General features: G+C 43.8%; 1 protein-coding gene across 2 annotated transcripts in view; it reads left to right on the top strand.

Moving 5' to 3' along the window:
• LOC118237510 (probable phospholipid-transporting ATPase IM) overlaps nucleotides 1–12,862 on the top strand; it is a 40,069-nt gene that overhangs the window by 13,878 nt on the left and 13,329 nt on the right. For both annotated transcript variants that reach the window (XM_035436289.1, XM_035436291.1), the window contains 13 exons: nucleotides 454–512; nucleotides 3,881–3,994; nucleotides 4,591–4,689; nucleotides 5,829–5,890; nucleotides 7,698–7,770; nucleotides 7,882–7,952; nucleotides 8,567–8,649; nucleotides 9,037–9,195; nucleotides 9,491–9,579; nucleotides 10,077–10,270; nucleotides 10,846–11,054; nucleotides 11,468–11,511; nucleotides 12,034–12,199. In XM_035436289.1, the coding sequence (XP_035292180.1) occupies nucleotides 454–512; nucleotides 3,881–3,994; nucleotides 4,591–4,689; nucleotides 5,829–5,890; nucleotides 7,698–7,770; nucleotides 7,882–7,952; nucleotides 8,567–8,649; nucleotides 9,037–9,195; nucleotides 9,491–9,579; nucleotides 10,077–10,270; nucleotides 10,846–11,054; nucleotides 11,468–11,511; nucleotides 12,034–12,199 (1,422 nt within the window). The remainder of the gene's footprint in view (nucleotides 1–453; nucleotides 513–3,880; nucleotides 3,995–4,590; nucleotides 4,690–5,828; nucleotides 5,891–7,697; nucleotides 7,771–7,881; nucleotides 7,953–8,566; nucleotides 8,650–9,036; nucleotides 9,196–9,490; nucleotides 9,580–10,076; nucleotides 10,271–10,845; nucleotides 11,055–11,467; nucleotides 11,512–12,033; nucleotides 12,200–12,862) is intronic.

Raw genomic sequence — 12,862 nt, 5'->3', positions numbered from 1 at the left:
GCGTTCGGTATGTTGGCACTACGGTGGCCTGCTAGCGCCAGATCTATGCGCCTATTATTTCCCGCCCTTTTAACAGCTGAACCCTCATGTCAACCCCTCACCTCAGCTGTCAGCTGGCAGCTTTCTCGAGACAAACAGCAATGCTGATGGTGGGCCATTAGTGGGCAACAGCGAGTTTATGTTTTCTGCCCCTGTTCTTTCTGTCTCCTTATTGTTTGCCCCTCCTATGTGTGGGTGTGTGTGTGTGTGTGAGAGTATGTTAGTATGTGTGAATGCATGTGTGAGTGTGTGTGTGTGCGTGTGTGTGTGAGAGTATGTTAGTATGTGTGAATGCTTGTGTGAGTGTGTGGGTGTGTGTGTACATTATTGCTAGCAGCCTCAGCCCTGGTGTATGCTGACAAGCTCATAAAGCTGCTTCTTGGTACAAGCCTTGTGGTTCTGCTTGTCTTCCAGAGGAGGAGAGATTGCTCAAAGCAAATGACAGAGAGTTCAACCTTTCCTTCAAGTATGCGGTGAGTGAAACTGCGGTATTCTTAAACACTCAACAGCAATTTTTGCAATGTATTTTTCCTACAGTCATAAGGAAAATTAATGCAGATCACTTACAGTTTTAATAAGAAACATGTTTTCACAAATATTCAGAACAATTTCATTTATATTTAGTAGGTTTTGGTTAGCAACCAAAAAATCCTCAGGGATCTTTGTTGTTTAATTTTACTGGCGTCTGAAGTGTTCAGGCTGAGGTATTTACCGATACTTATTTGACCTAGGTCTGGTGCGTGTGTTTGCTCGAAACACAGCAGTGATTGGAGGCTTGTGTTTGTGCTGGGATTGAGTGGAGATGACAGTCTGGTCAAGTTTGCCCCCATTGTGGCTGAGAAATGTCTCAAGTGTGTGAGGGCCGGTTTGTTCTGTGGGCCTGTGTGGAGCTTCTACTCCCTGTTTACGATTTACGACAGGCGGCTGGCTGTCTGCCAGCAGGGTATGGCCCTGCCGGCTCACGAGCTCCCGTCTGTCCCACTGCACCGCCATCTGTCCCACTGTACCGCCTGACTGTCCGTCTGTACCGCCCGTCTTTCCCACTGTACCGCCCGTCCTTCCCACTGTACCGCCCGTCCTTCCCACTGTACCTCCCGTCCTTCCCACTGTACCGCCCGTCTTTCCCACTGTACCGTCCGTCTTTCCCACTGTACTGTCCGTCTTTCCCACTGTACCGCCCGTCCTTCCCACTGTACCGCCCGTCTTTCCCACTGTACCACCCGTCTTTCCCACTGTACCGTCCGTCTTTCCCACTGTACTGTCCGTCTTTCCCACTGTACCGCCCGTCCTTCCCACTGTACCGCCCGTCCTTCCCACTGTACCGCCCGTCTTGCCCACTGTACCACCCGTCTTTCCCACTGTACCGTCCGTCTTTCCCACTGTACTGTCCGTCTTTCCCACTGTATCGTCCGTGTTGCCCACTGTACCGCCCGTCTTTCCCACAATACCACTGTCTGTCCCACTGTACAGCCCGTCTTTCCCACTGTAACACCCGTTTTTCCCACAATACCGCCCATCTTTCCCACAATACCACTGTCTGTCCCACTGTACCGCCCATCTTTCCCACTGTAACACCCGTCTTTCTCACTGTACTGCAGAATTTCCTACCCATATGTGTCAGTGCGCTATGCTGAATTATTATTACAAGTTTATTGACAGTGGAAAGTCAAACCTCATGGCCCTGTCCTAGCATACATTAAAGGAATAAAGGCAAACATCATGCAATGTTACCATTGAACTGGGGAAGAGATGATGCCATAGGTGACCAATACCAGCACAGACTCTCTTCAGTAGTGTCCCACCAACTGCCTATCTTCCAGTAGGAGGAGCTTATCCATGCAAATATTATCAACACCATTTGTTTTTCAAGGCTGGAAACCACTAAAGATGAATATTAGTAATTAAGTAACATGGTGGTGACAGTAGACGCTGGTGAGAAACCGTCCCTGTACGTTCAGTGACTTTCTGGGTTGCTATGGCGACCCTGGGATGCGCTGGTGTCAGGCATGTGAGGATGGTTGCCGTGGGAACTTAAAACATGCAGCCCTTTCATGTAGCAGAGGGTTCCCCTGAGAGATATCACCCATGGTTACGTGTGTTGCACTCTTAAGAATAAACAATGAACAAACAAAAGAAACAAAATGAATGCTACAGTAAGAGTGGGGGTGGGGGAGGAGAGAATATTACGTGGCGTTCCGTGATCCAATCAGAGTGTTGGCTTACTCATTTCCCTAAGATCAGGTGAGCAGGATGAAAAAAAAAAAATCATAATTGAAGAAGCCTGTTTGAACTTTGATATTTACAGTAACATAATGGGCAGAAATCACATGCTCTTTTGGAAAGAGGGGACTGTGTGAGTCAGTTATGTATGGGAGATAAAGTGCTTTTCCAAGCCAAAGGAACCTTATCAGAAAGAACTGAATGTATGTTGCTCTCAGATTACACTGTTCATATGCGCTGTCAAGAGTCCATACACTCAAACCCTGTGAAAATATCATTAAATTTCTATCATATCTACAAAGAGAATGTAAATATTGCATTGTCGATTGTTTATGATATATAAAGCAATATTTAACTTTATTTTATCTTATGTAGGCTATATCTTAAGCTTGATATGAAATGCAATCTGTTCTAATGATGAAATGAAAACTTTCACATTGTTAATTTTCTGTAGTTTTTTTGCTCCCAAAAAACCTGAACCTGTGACCCTTAGACAGAGCCATAGTGAATAACAACAGATTTGAGAAGCTTCTGTTGAAGGTGTGACAGTGCTTCTGTCCGGTTGCGTAACTGTGGAATTACTTTTTTGTTTCATTTCCTTTTCCTCTTTAAAAAAATGTCCACAATTTGACCATAACTCAATTTTATTAACAGATAGATATTTTTAAATGCTTTTTTTTCTTTTTGTTTCTTGTTGTTTCTTTTTGTTCCCCAGTTTGGAATGCCCCAGTGTATTTGGTCAGCACACATTACCGCAACCTCCTATATCGAGCCAGGAGAATGCAGACAGGCATCTGCTCTCCTCCAAAGCATGTAATGTCAGAGGCCTCTTCTTATCAGGCCATGGTTTATGAGTCAGAAGAAGTCACTTCATGGGCAGCTAGCAATCCGATTGGCCAGTGAGGGTCAGAATCACATTCTGTACTGGTGTGGTTTGAAACCTGACCGCATGGCCCATCCTCGCACTAAACCAATGCCTTACCCGATTCAAGACCATAGGACCCATCCTCATGCTGGAACAGAACATTAACAGATACCAGACCGTGGGACACATCTACACACTAAAACAGAGGCTTAACAGATACAAGACTGTGGGGCCCCTCTACACACTAAAACAGTGCCTTAACTGATATCAGACCATTGGGCCTATTTACAAACTAAAACGGAGCCTTAACAGATACCAGACCATTGGGGCCATCCACACACTGAATCAGTGCTTATAATATACTGCTTATAGATCTTACCAAAACTTTACTTTGGCTTAATAGATTTTGGCAGAAATACATTGAATGTATTTTGGTGGAAAACCATTTAGTACATTTGGGTAGGAATTGTTTTCAATCTTGCCATTCAATGTGGAAAAAGGAACTTGGCCTTAAATTTGATCATTTCTTCATGACATAAAAATGAACATATACATATTATGTCGTTTAGAAGAATAAGTCCTATAAGATATTATATTAATAATTTCACTGGTCCTGGGAGAAGTGTGTGTTCAGAAAGAAAAAGCATATCCCCTCTGTGTGACTACTTTAAATGCAATTTCCATTGTTATGTTAGGAACTGTAGGTCCTTGCCAACACTAATATAATTTTGTTTTCTTTCTCTACTTCTCTTCCAGACCAATGCTATAAAAACCTCCAAATACAATTTGTTTACCTTCCTACCACTCAACCTTTTTGAGCAGTTCCAGAGAATAGCCAATGCCTACTTCCTGTTCCTGCTTGTCCTCCAGGTAAAATTCATTCTACTGGACCCGCCTCTCCACCCCCAAACCCTCAACCCCCGCCCCCAACCTCTAGTCCTACCCTAACCCTATCCCTGCCCTATAATGTTTTTTTATCTGCTTCAGTTGATTCCAACCCTCTCTTCTGTCTCATACTAGGGCTTGTTCAATAGGCAGACATTCTGTTATATGTTAACCATTCTGTCTGTAGGACAGGAAGTTCCTTCTGTACAATTTCCAGCACTGCTTGGGGGAGGTTTCCCGGGTGTGTCCTGGGGGTGGGATTCTTGGCTCTGCTAGGTTGCCGGTGGAGTAACATATTACCCAAAATGGATGCAGTTGACCACAGTATACAGTAAAGGCCACACACAGTTGGTCTTTTATTCACCTTACCTGCAACTTTCTGCAGCTGAATGTTCAATTCGCTTCTTTCTCTGCTTCATTTGTGTACCATGTTGGTGGTCTTGACTGTGTCCCTTTTGTGAAGAGCCACTTGAGCTTGGACTTATCTTGCCGTCCGTTTTGGCTGATTCCAGCTGTCTAACTGCTCTCTTGTCTTGAAGTGTCATTTCAGTAACGCGTACGTATCTTGATGTCTGTTTCAGCTGATTCCGTCCATCTCATCCCTCTCCTGGTTCACCACAGTAGTCCCTCTGGTCCTGGTGCTTTCCGTCACTGCAGCTAAAGATGCGACCGATGACATTGTGAGTTCCAGCTGTTTAGATTCACAGTGTGTTATAACCCTATTTGCCAGCAGTGATATAAAAAAGAAATCAATGTACACTCATTACTGCACAATGTTAGCCTGGATATATCCTCCCCTCTGAAAGCTTGACTTCATGACAGACTAATTCCTGTTTGTTGTGTATTTTCCCATTTCAACTGCATCGGTTAAAGTAAAGAAATGTCCCTGTAATTGATGTAAAGGAGTTGCATTTTACCTCAAGGTCTTACCTTTCCTGTGAATGGACTTCAATTATGAGTTTCGTAACACTAGGAACTTCCCTTCCTTGTGCTGTTTGCGATATGTTTTTAGTAGGACTGTTTTTGATCGTGGTGGGAGCGTCTTTTAGTGTCCACTTAGCTTATCTTTCCATAACCATAAATAGTTTTATCTTTATTTATCTCAGCTCTTAGTTTTTGTTAAGTCCTGGCTTTTGTTATTTTATGGCAACCCCTGTTTAGTCATGTTCCTCCTATTCATAAATTGTGCTGCTTAAGATATATTTCTAAGCCACTGGAGCATTTCATTTTTCAGTCACACTGTAATGTTTAAAGGAAATAGGCGATTAAGCAGTCTGCATTGAACAAAATCATATCGTTGTCAGCCTGTAGCGCCATTATTCCCGTAACAAGCCAGCATGGAAATTTTTACAAGGTGTACTGGATGACTTCCAGGGTGACAGCAGTTTTGATGACAGCAGAACAGGCAGGGTCTTTTGTTTGAGTGGTTTTTACTGGAGGAAAACTTGGGGCTTTCCACAGGATCTGCCATTGCAGCACAGGCTGATGGACATTGTAGTTTGTATTTGTTATTATAGTGTATTTTTACGTTTTTGTTTAATCAGAACAGTGTAGCCTCCACGGGTACAACCTTGCTCTTATTTTTAAAAAAGAAATGTAAATGTTGGTAAATAATTATTTTGTGACATGGTTTCAGAGATGGAGCTGAACTCCTCAATGTTATTCCTCCCCTCCTCACCACAATCACTCATCATCGGTTGTACTGGAATGTTTGCTTAATTAGTTGGAATCCGAATCAGCTGTTTAAACCACAGATATGAATCTGCAGAGTTTTTTTTCCAGTGCTGTCTTTCTAATCTTGCTGATCTTGTCATTTCAGAACCGACACAAAAGTGACAGGCATGTCAACAATCGCAAAGTAGAAGTCCTCGTAAACGGAGAGTGAGTTCCCTTCCTGTTCTTGTTACTGTAGTGTACCTGGACCTTGATTGCTGAGTAAACCAGTATACTCTCAGAATTGTTCAGATCACTTATTTGGCTCTCGAATACAAAGACCTGGACTCCTGAGGAAACTGGATGCTCAATAAACCAGCAGGTCACATGAAGGTCATTTGATAGTGCTGTTTCTCAGCTTGTAGAATATGTTAATTCAACGGGATAAAATGATACGCAGGGCAGGGTAGTAGAAGAAGTATTTTGCTTTGTAGAGGTACCTTTGGAAAATTCTGCACAGCCATTGGCTTGTTGAGTTCACCTTAGTGTTTGCAGTAGGGGTTCAGACAGAGGTCAGGGGGAGTGGCTTGTGTGCCTGTTCCAGAAGTATCAGGTATGATACTTCTGGAACCTCTTTTCTTCCAACCCTCAGTACATTCTTCACTTGATCACCCCTGAATGTTCTTATAAACCCCAACCCTCGCCCTATTTACCCCCCCCCCCCCACCTCTATGTCCAATCCTATCTCAATTTACCCAACCGTAATATCTAACCCCAACCCCTCATCCCAACGCGCAATCAAAAATTATTTTTGCTCACCAAAAATATGGCTATTCATTTTTGTCCCCTGTAGGGGACATGAGTCTCTAATGGTCTTAATTTCAAGATAAAACCTACACAAAAAGGGATATTCTTTTGTGGAAAATAAATAATATTTTTCTAAATTTTCACTGGAACATGTTTTTTGTCATCCAAAACATTTGTCTTATGTCAAAAAATGTTTATTACTGTACTTAAATCTTTTTTTTCTGTGAGGTCTCAGGAAGATAATTTAAGCCCTAAGCGTTGGGCTGCAGACGCTGACACTGACACAAGATGCGTTGTTGTGGTCTGAATTTAGGCGCAGGCTGAGCATGTTTTTGCAACTCAGCTTGACGCCGGGGGTCCATAGGGAGGGTTTCCTGAAAGACAGGACACAGCTGTCGGCCTGTCATTTGTTTACTTCCTGTTTCATCAACTCATATCCCAGGGCGCTGTTGAGCGGGAGATAAGCAGACCATACGCCATACGTCATTGGAATGAATCACAATCATCAATCCTAAAAGGATTCACCTGGACTTTGTTATTTGTTAGAAGATTTCCAGGAATGTGCAATTTAATAGGTCAACTGGTGCTCATTTAATTTTGTAATTATAAGATAAAAGCAGAGTTTTCAGATCCTTCATATTTAATTCAAAAGGCAGAACCAGATGAATTTCGGGAAGCTGAATGTTTTTAGAGATACAAGTAACTTGCTCCTAGAGAGCTAAATCCGCTCAATCTGAGATTTCAGTGCCGACTCAGACAGAGCGACAGAAAGAAAAGAGGAAGAGATCGCCATCTGGAGCCTTCATGATGTTATTGCATGATAAGGAGACAGGCAACACCCAAATACTTATGGGGCCTGCTCAGTATCCCCAACACCAGCGCTGCCTGATCCTGTTCCTGGAGATTTACCGTCCTGTAGGTTTTCAGTCCAACCTTAACAAAGCACATCTCATTCAACAGCTAGATATTTCATTACGCAGCTAATTAGTAGAATCAGGTGTACCAAATTATGGTTGGAACGAAGACCTACAGGAAGGTAGATCTCCAGGAACAGGGTTGGGCAACCATGCCCCTCACCATAAACTATTCACGAGAAATGAACTTGTGAATAAACTCCACCATAAACCTGCTGAGGTCATGTTCAATGGCTAATTCATTCATTCAGAGACATTTTAACTGGTGTCCCTGAAATTGCGAATGCTTCTTTTTTTCTCCTTTTCCTTGAAAGATTGCGGAGTGAAAAATGGATGGACGTTCAAGTTGGTGATATCATCAAGTTGGAAAACAACCAGTTTGTGACGGTAAGAGTTTTGGGGAGTTCAGAATGAAACGGCAGTTCATGTTTTGGGGAAGTCACTCTGAGTTCTCTGAGGAAAGTGATGAGTCACAGACTGCTGTCTTTGTCCTTTCAGGCAGATCTGCTCCTGCTCTCCAGTAGTGAGCCTCTCAACCTGGTGTATATCGAGACCGCTGAGCTGGATGGGTCAGTCTTACTGAGCATGCGTGTGTGTGTGTGTGCGTGCGTCGTGTTTGTGTGTGTGTGTGTATGTGTGTGATCAGGTGTACGTGCATGTTTGTGTGTGTGTGTGTGTGTGTGTGTGTGTGTGTGTGCGCGCATGCATGTGTTCACATTGTACCTGAGGGTCTGGGCATGGCTGTGGTTCTATGTGTAGGTGTGGGTACATGTGAAAGTGCTTATGTGTAGGTTTGGAGAGGGTCCATATGTGTACACAGGCCTCTTTGAATGTGAGTTAGCATTATGGGAGGTTAAGTAAATGGTAAATGGTCTGCATTTATATAGTGCTTTTATCCAAAGCGCTTTACAATTGATGCCTCTCATTCGCCAGAGCAGTTAGGGGTTAGGTGTCTTGCTCAAGGACACTTCGACATGCCCAGGGCGAGGTTTGAACCGGCAACCCTCCGACTGCCAGACAATCGGTCTTACCTCCTGAGCTATGTCACCCCTAGGTGATAAGCTTTAAGTGTGGTGACATGTAGTGCTGCAAGTCTGTCTTGCAGCCATAATAAAAATTGGTGAAATATGAATAAGTGAAGTTGTATCCTGAAATGAAATGGGGAACTGCACCTCCTCCCCAGAGAGACCAATCTGAAGGTGAAGCAGGCTCTGACGGTTACCGGGGACATGGGAGACAACATCCAGATGCTGGCGGCCTTTGATGGTAAGTTGCCATGGAAACCATCTATCATCCCCCTCCAGTTCAGGAACCATAGGAGCACAGAGCCAACATTTCCAGAAATAAAAAACTGTTTATCTTGTGTGTGTGTGTGTCTCTGCCTGTCTCTGTGTGCATGTGCACATGTATGTATGTATATAAAGATGATTAAAAAATGCTGTAATTTAAAGATGGTGTCAAAAACTAAATTGAATTCACACCTTCATACTGATGGTTAAATGCAATTTCAAAAGTCAAACATCCCCATGTTTGCAACTTTCAACCAGCAGTAGAAGACATGGCTACATGTAATTGAACAGAACCATAGCTGCCATACTTTCTGCTGTTTCCTTGGGGGCCGTTTCCTTGACTACTCCCCTCCTCCCCCTTCAGGTGAGGTACGCTGTGAGCCGCCGAACAATCGCCTGGACAAGTTCACCGGCACACTGACGTTCAAGGACCACAAGTACTCCCTGGACAATGAGAAGATCCTCCTGCGTGGCTGCACCCTGAGGAACACGGACTGGTGCTTCGGCCTGGTCGTTTTCGGAGGTGAGGCTCGCGGGGACAGCTCCTTCTGCTGGTCGGAGGGTGGAATACACCCGTTGGAGTTCACAGATGTCCTAATCCGGTGGTTCCCAACCCTGGTTTCTGGAAAGATTCAGCATCAGTTGGTTTTTTTGTTTTCCTTTTAAAAACAAGGTGCGGACATGCCGTCCTTAACGTCTCGCCCAATCAGTGTTGTGCAATCCCATCACGTGACTGGATTTTTGCGTTGATTCATTTTGTAGTAACAGTGGCCCATCGAGATGCATAAATCGATTGCAGTGATCTTTCCTCTCTGCAGGCCCCGAGACAAAGCTGATGCAGAACTGTGGGAAGACCACGTTCAAGCGCACCAGTATCGACCGTCTGATGAACGTGCTGGTGCTGTGCGTAAGTGTCAGTCAAACGCACTTGAGTCGCGGTCAGTCCTCTTTCGGTTTGGACAGTTCAGGAAATCAGCCTCAGGAGGATAGGCTCCCCCCTACAGAGTCTGCCTCCTCCCAGGGTTATTCCTACATGAGTTCCAGGGAGATTTTGTCTTGCTGCTGTCTCCCCTGGCTTGCTTTGTAGGAGTTTAGGCCAGGGTACACTGTCATGCATATTGTCACAAATTCTTTGTAAAATTCCTTATATAAATAAAACTTAATCAATTGATTGAAATTGATTGAAGTTCTTTTCATGAGCTGAAAAAGCCTTTGCTTTCTATAAATATTTTTCATTCATCGTGAATTCATTCATTTCAGTTTCCGGAATTGATTTTCCTGAATTTTTAATGATCTCATATAATGATTGTAGCAGTTCAGCCATTCTTTCCTTCTTTTATATTTTCTCCAAATCTGAAATGTGTGATTTTATCATTTGTTTTTTCATCCCTGTGTTCGTGGTAGATCTTTGGCTTCTTGGCGGTCATGTGCACAATCCTGGCCATAGGAAATGGCATTTGGGAGCAGCAGGAAGGGTCAAAGTTTACCGTATTCCTGCCCAGGCAAGACGGGGTGAACTCCGCCTTCTCTGGCTTCCTCACCTTCTGGTCCTACGTCATCATCCTCAACACCGTGGTTCCCATCTCCCTCTATGTCAGGTGTGTGTGGTGCTCAATGTGATCCAGCAGGGGGCAACAGTGAGCAGTCCTGTTAAGGGAAACAGGCTGGTTGCCGGAGGGTTGTATAATAATAATAATAATAATAATAATAATAATAATAATAATAATAATACTTTTTATTTATAATAATTTTATTTATGTAGCGCTTTTCCAAGTGCTCAAAGATACTTTACAACAAAATCAAATAGACAAGTATAAAACATCAGTGCAAAATATCAAAATATATATGATAAAGACCGATTACATCATCAGACTAAATTCAAATTAATTAATCAGTTATGTATTAGTACTTAGTTCTGGTACGTGCTGAAAATAATGTTATTTACCTTATAAGTTATGCATATTTCATAATGGAAAAACTAATAAAATAATGAGATATGAACCACAGGCTGTGGTTTCTATCTGCTGCTACGGAAGGCTCAGCCACCTCCGCCGATCTCAAACCATTATGGTAACCATTTTAAATAGCAAAACGCTCAGTCCGTCAGTCTGTCTGATTGCCTCTCTGTTTCTGAAACTGTGTCTGTCCGTCCACGTCTCTGTCTGCATCTCAGCGTGGAGATCATCCGCTTGGGGAACAGCTTCTACATCGACTGGGACAGGAAGATGTACTACGCCCGGAGCGATACTCCTGCGGAGGCTCGCACTACCACCCTGAACGAGGAGCTGGGCCAGATCAAATACATCTTCTCCGACAAGACGGGCACCCTCACCCAGAACATCATGACCTTCAACAAGTGCTCCATCAATGGGAAGTCCTATGGTATGAGCCCGCTATACACTTCCCCGCCGATCGCTGGTTATCTGTAGCCGCGTCATGTAAGACTTTTTATGAAGGCCTTTCCCTGCTGAAAATTCTAGTTAAGACCAGAAAGACCTAAGTTGGTCTTACTGTAGGTGGTCATTGCTAGTCTGCGGCAGCTCAATGCTGGTTAATGCTGGTAGGCTAAGATGGTGGCCAAACTGGGGGACTAGCTGACTATAAGGTGCTGAAAATACAGCCTAAGCCAGCTTGACTGGTTTAAGCATGACTTTTCAGCAAGGTTGATAAGTTGAGTTATTAGAATGAAAATTATGTTAATGAAGATGTGTCATTCTTTTTCAGGTACTGTGGACAGCTGTTAGTGTTAGTACAGTGTACACTCACACTGTGACATTATGTCTTCTGTTTTTCAGGGGATGTGTTTGACTATGCTGGGCAGAGACTGGAAATTACTGAGGTGAGAATGTGTGTGTGTGTATGTGTGTCTGCGTGTGTGTGTGTGTTTATTAGAGGTGAGCAGAGACATCATTATCTGTATCTGTATCTGTTCAACCAACAAAATTATCTGTATCTGTATCTGTATTCGGATAGAAGAGGGGAAGTGGGCGTGGTTTATACCGGAAGTCACGTTAAATCGGGCAAACATATTTTCTAACCTAATATTCATTGGCAATGCAATTGTTGTGCCTTCAAAGCATCAACTTGATTCAATATTGGCATATAAATAATTATGAAATGTATTTCCACATCCTCATACTGTACTTTTCACCCCTTTCCTTTTTTATTTAGGTCAGGTACACTTCTCAAAAAAAAACAAAAACAAATTGCTTCACCTACCAGTAGAATAAAAAATGGCCTTCACCAGATCTCTAAATCCTCAATGGTCTGGGGTCTTATGTATTGTCAAATGTAATGTTCTACCTCCTTTGGGTCAATGGTCAATGTTGTCGGCGACTACCAGTGACGTCTCCCTTTGCAGAAGACGGAGCGGGTGGACTTCTCCTACAACCCGTTGGCCGACCCGAAGTTCTTCTTCCACGACCACAGCCTGGTGGAGGCGGTCAAGCTGGAGAACCCAGAGGTGCACTCCTTCTTCCGCCTGCTGGCTCTCTGCCACACCGTCATGGCGGAGGAGAAGAACGAGGGTGAGGGCCGCCTCTTTCCCACGCTCGTCTGAGGTCACACCCTTGCTAGAGCAGGAAGTGGCAGGCAGCCGTTCCTGCTGTCGCGTTCTCTCTCTAACTTGGTCTCCACACAACTTACTCTCTCTTAGTCTCTCTCTCTCAATGATGTGCATCACCCATTCTGTCATAATATACAACTCAATATTATAATGCTGGGGTCTTTCGGTCAGATCTGAGAAAAGAATAGAATAGAATAGAATAGAAAACTTTATCGAATGGTTGCTGTGAGTGCAGGCTTTTCTTCCATACTATGATTTATTTGTTTTATTATAACTTAATTTAACCAGATAGCTCAACTGGGAACTGGAATTAGGTGTATACGTCCTGGGACAGGCCTGGGCCCAAACTGACCGGTCATACATAAAACTGGCCACCCCTGTATTGTAAATCACTCTGCAAGGGGGTCGACTGCCAAGCAAGAAAATAATGTAGCGTGAGGGGAAAAAAAGGTGGTGGAGGTGCACTAGCACCCCCTGCTGGCCTGGCTGTGTCTCTTCTGCTGTGCTCAGCCTTGAGGAGGTGCTGTGTGTCTGTGCTGCAAGGGGGCGGGTCCTCAGGACTGTCAGTCTGTGTATTTATGGAAGGGTGAGAGAGGGAAAGAAAGAGAGAGAAAAAGAGAGGGAG

This window comes from Anguilla anguilla, chromosome 10 (assembly GCF_013347855.1).
Source record: "Anguilla anguilla isolate fAngAng1 chromosome 10, fAngAng1.pri, whole genome shotgun sequence".
NCBI classification, from domain to species: Eukaryota; Metazoa; Chordata; class Actinopteri; order Anguilliformes; family Anguillidae; genus Anguilla; species Anguilla anguilla.
The sequence above is the reverse complement of the archived record's forward strand: the minus strand, read 5'-3'. Positions and strand labels throughout refer to the sequence as shown.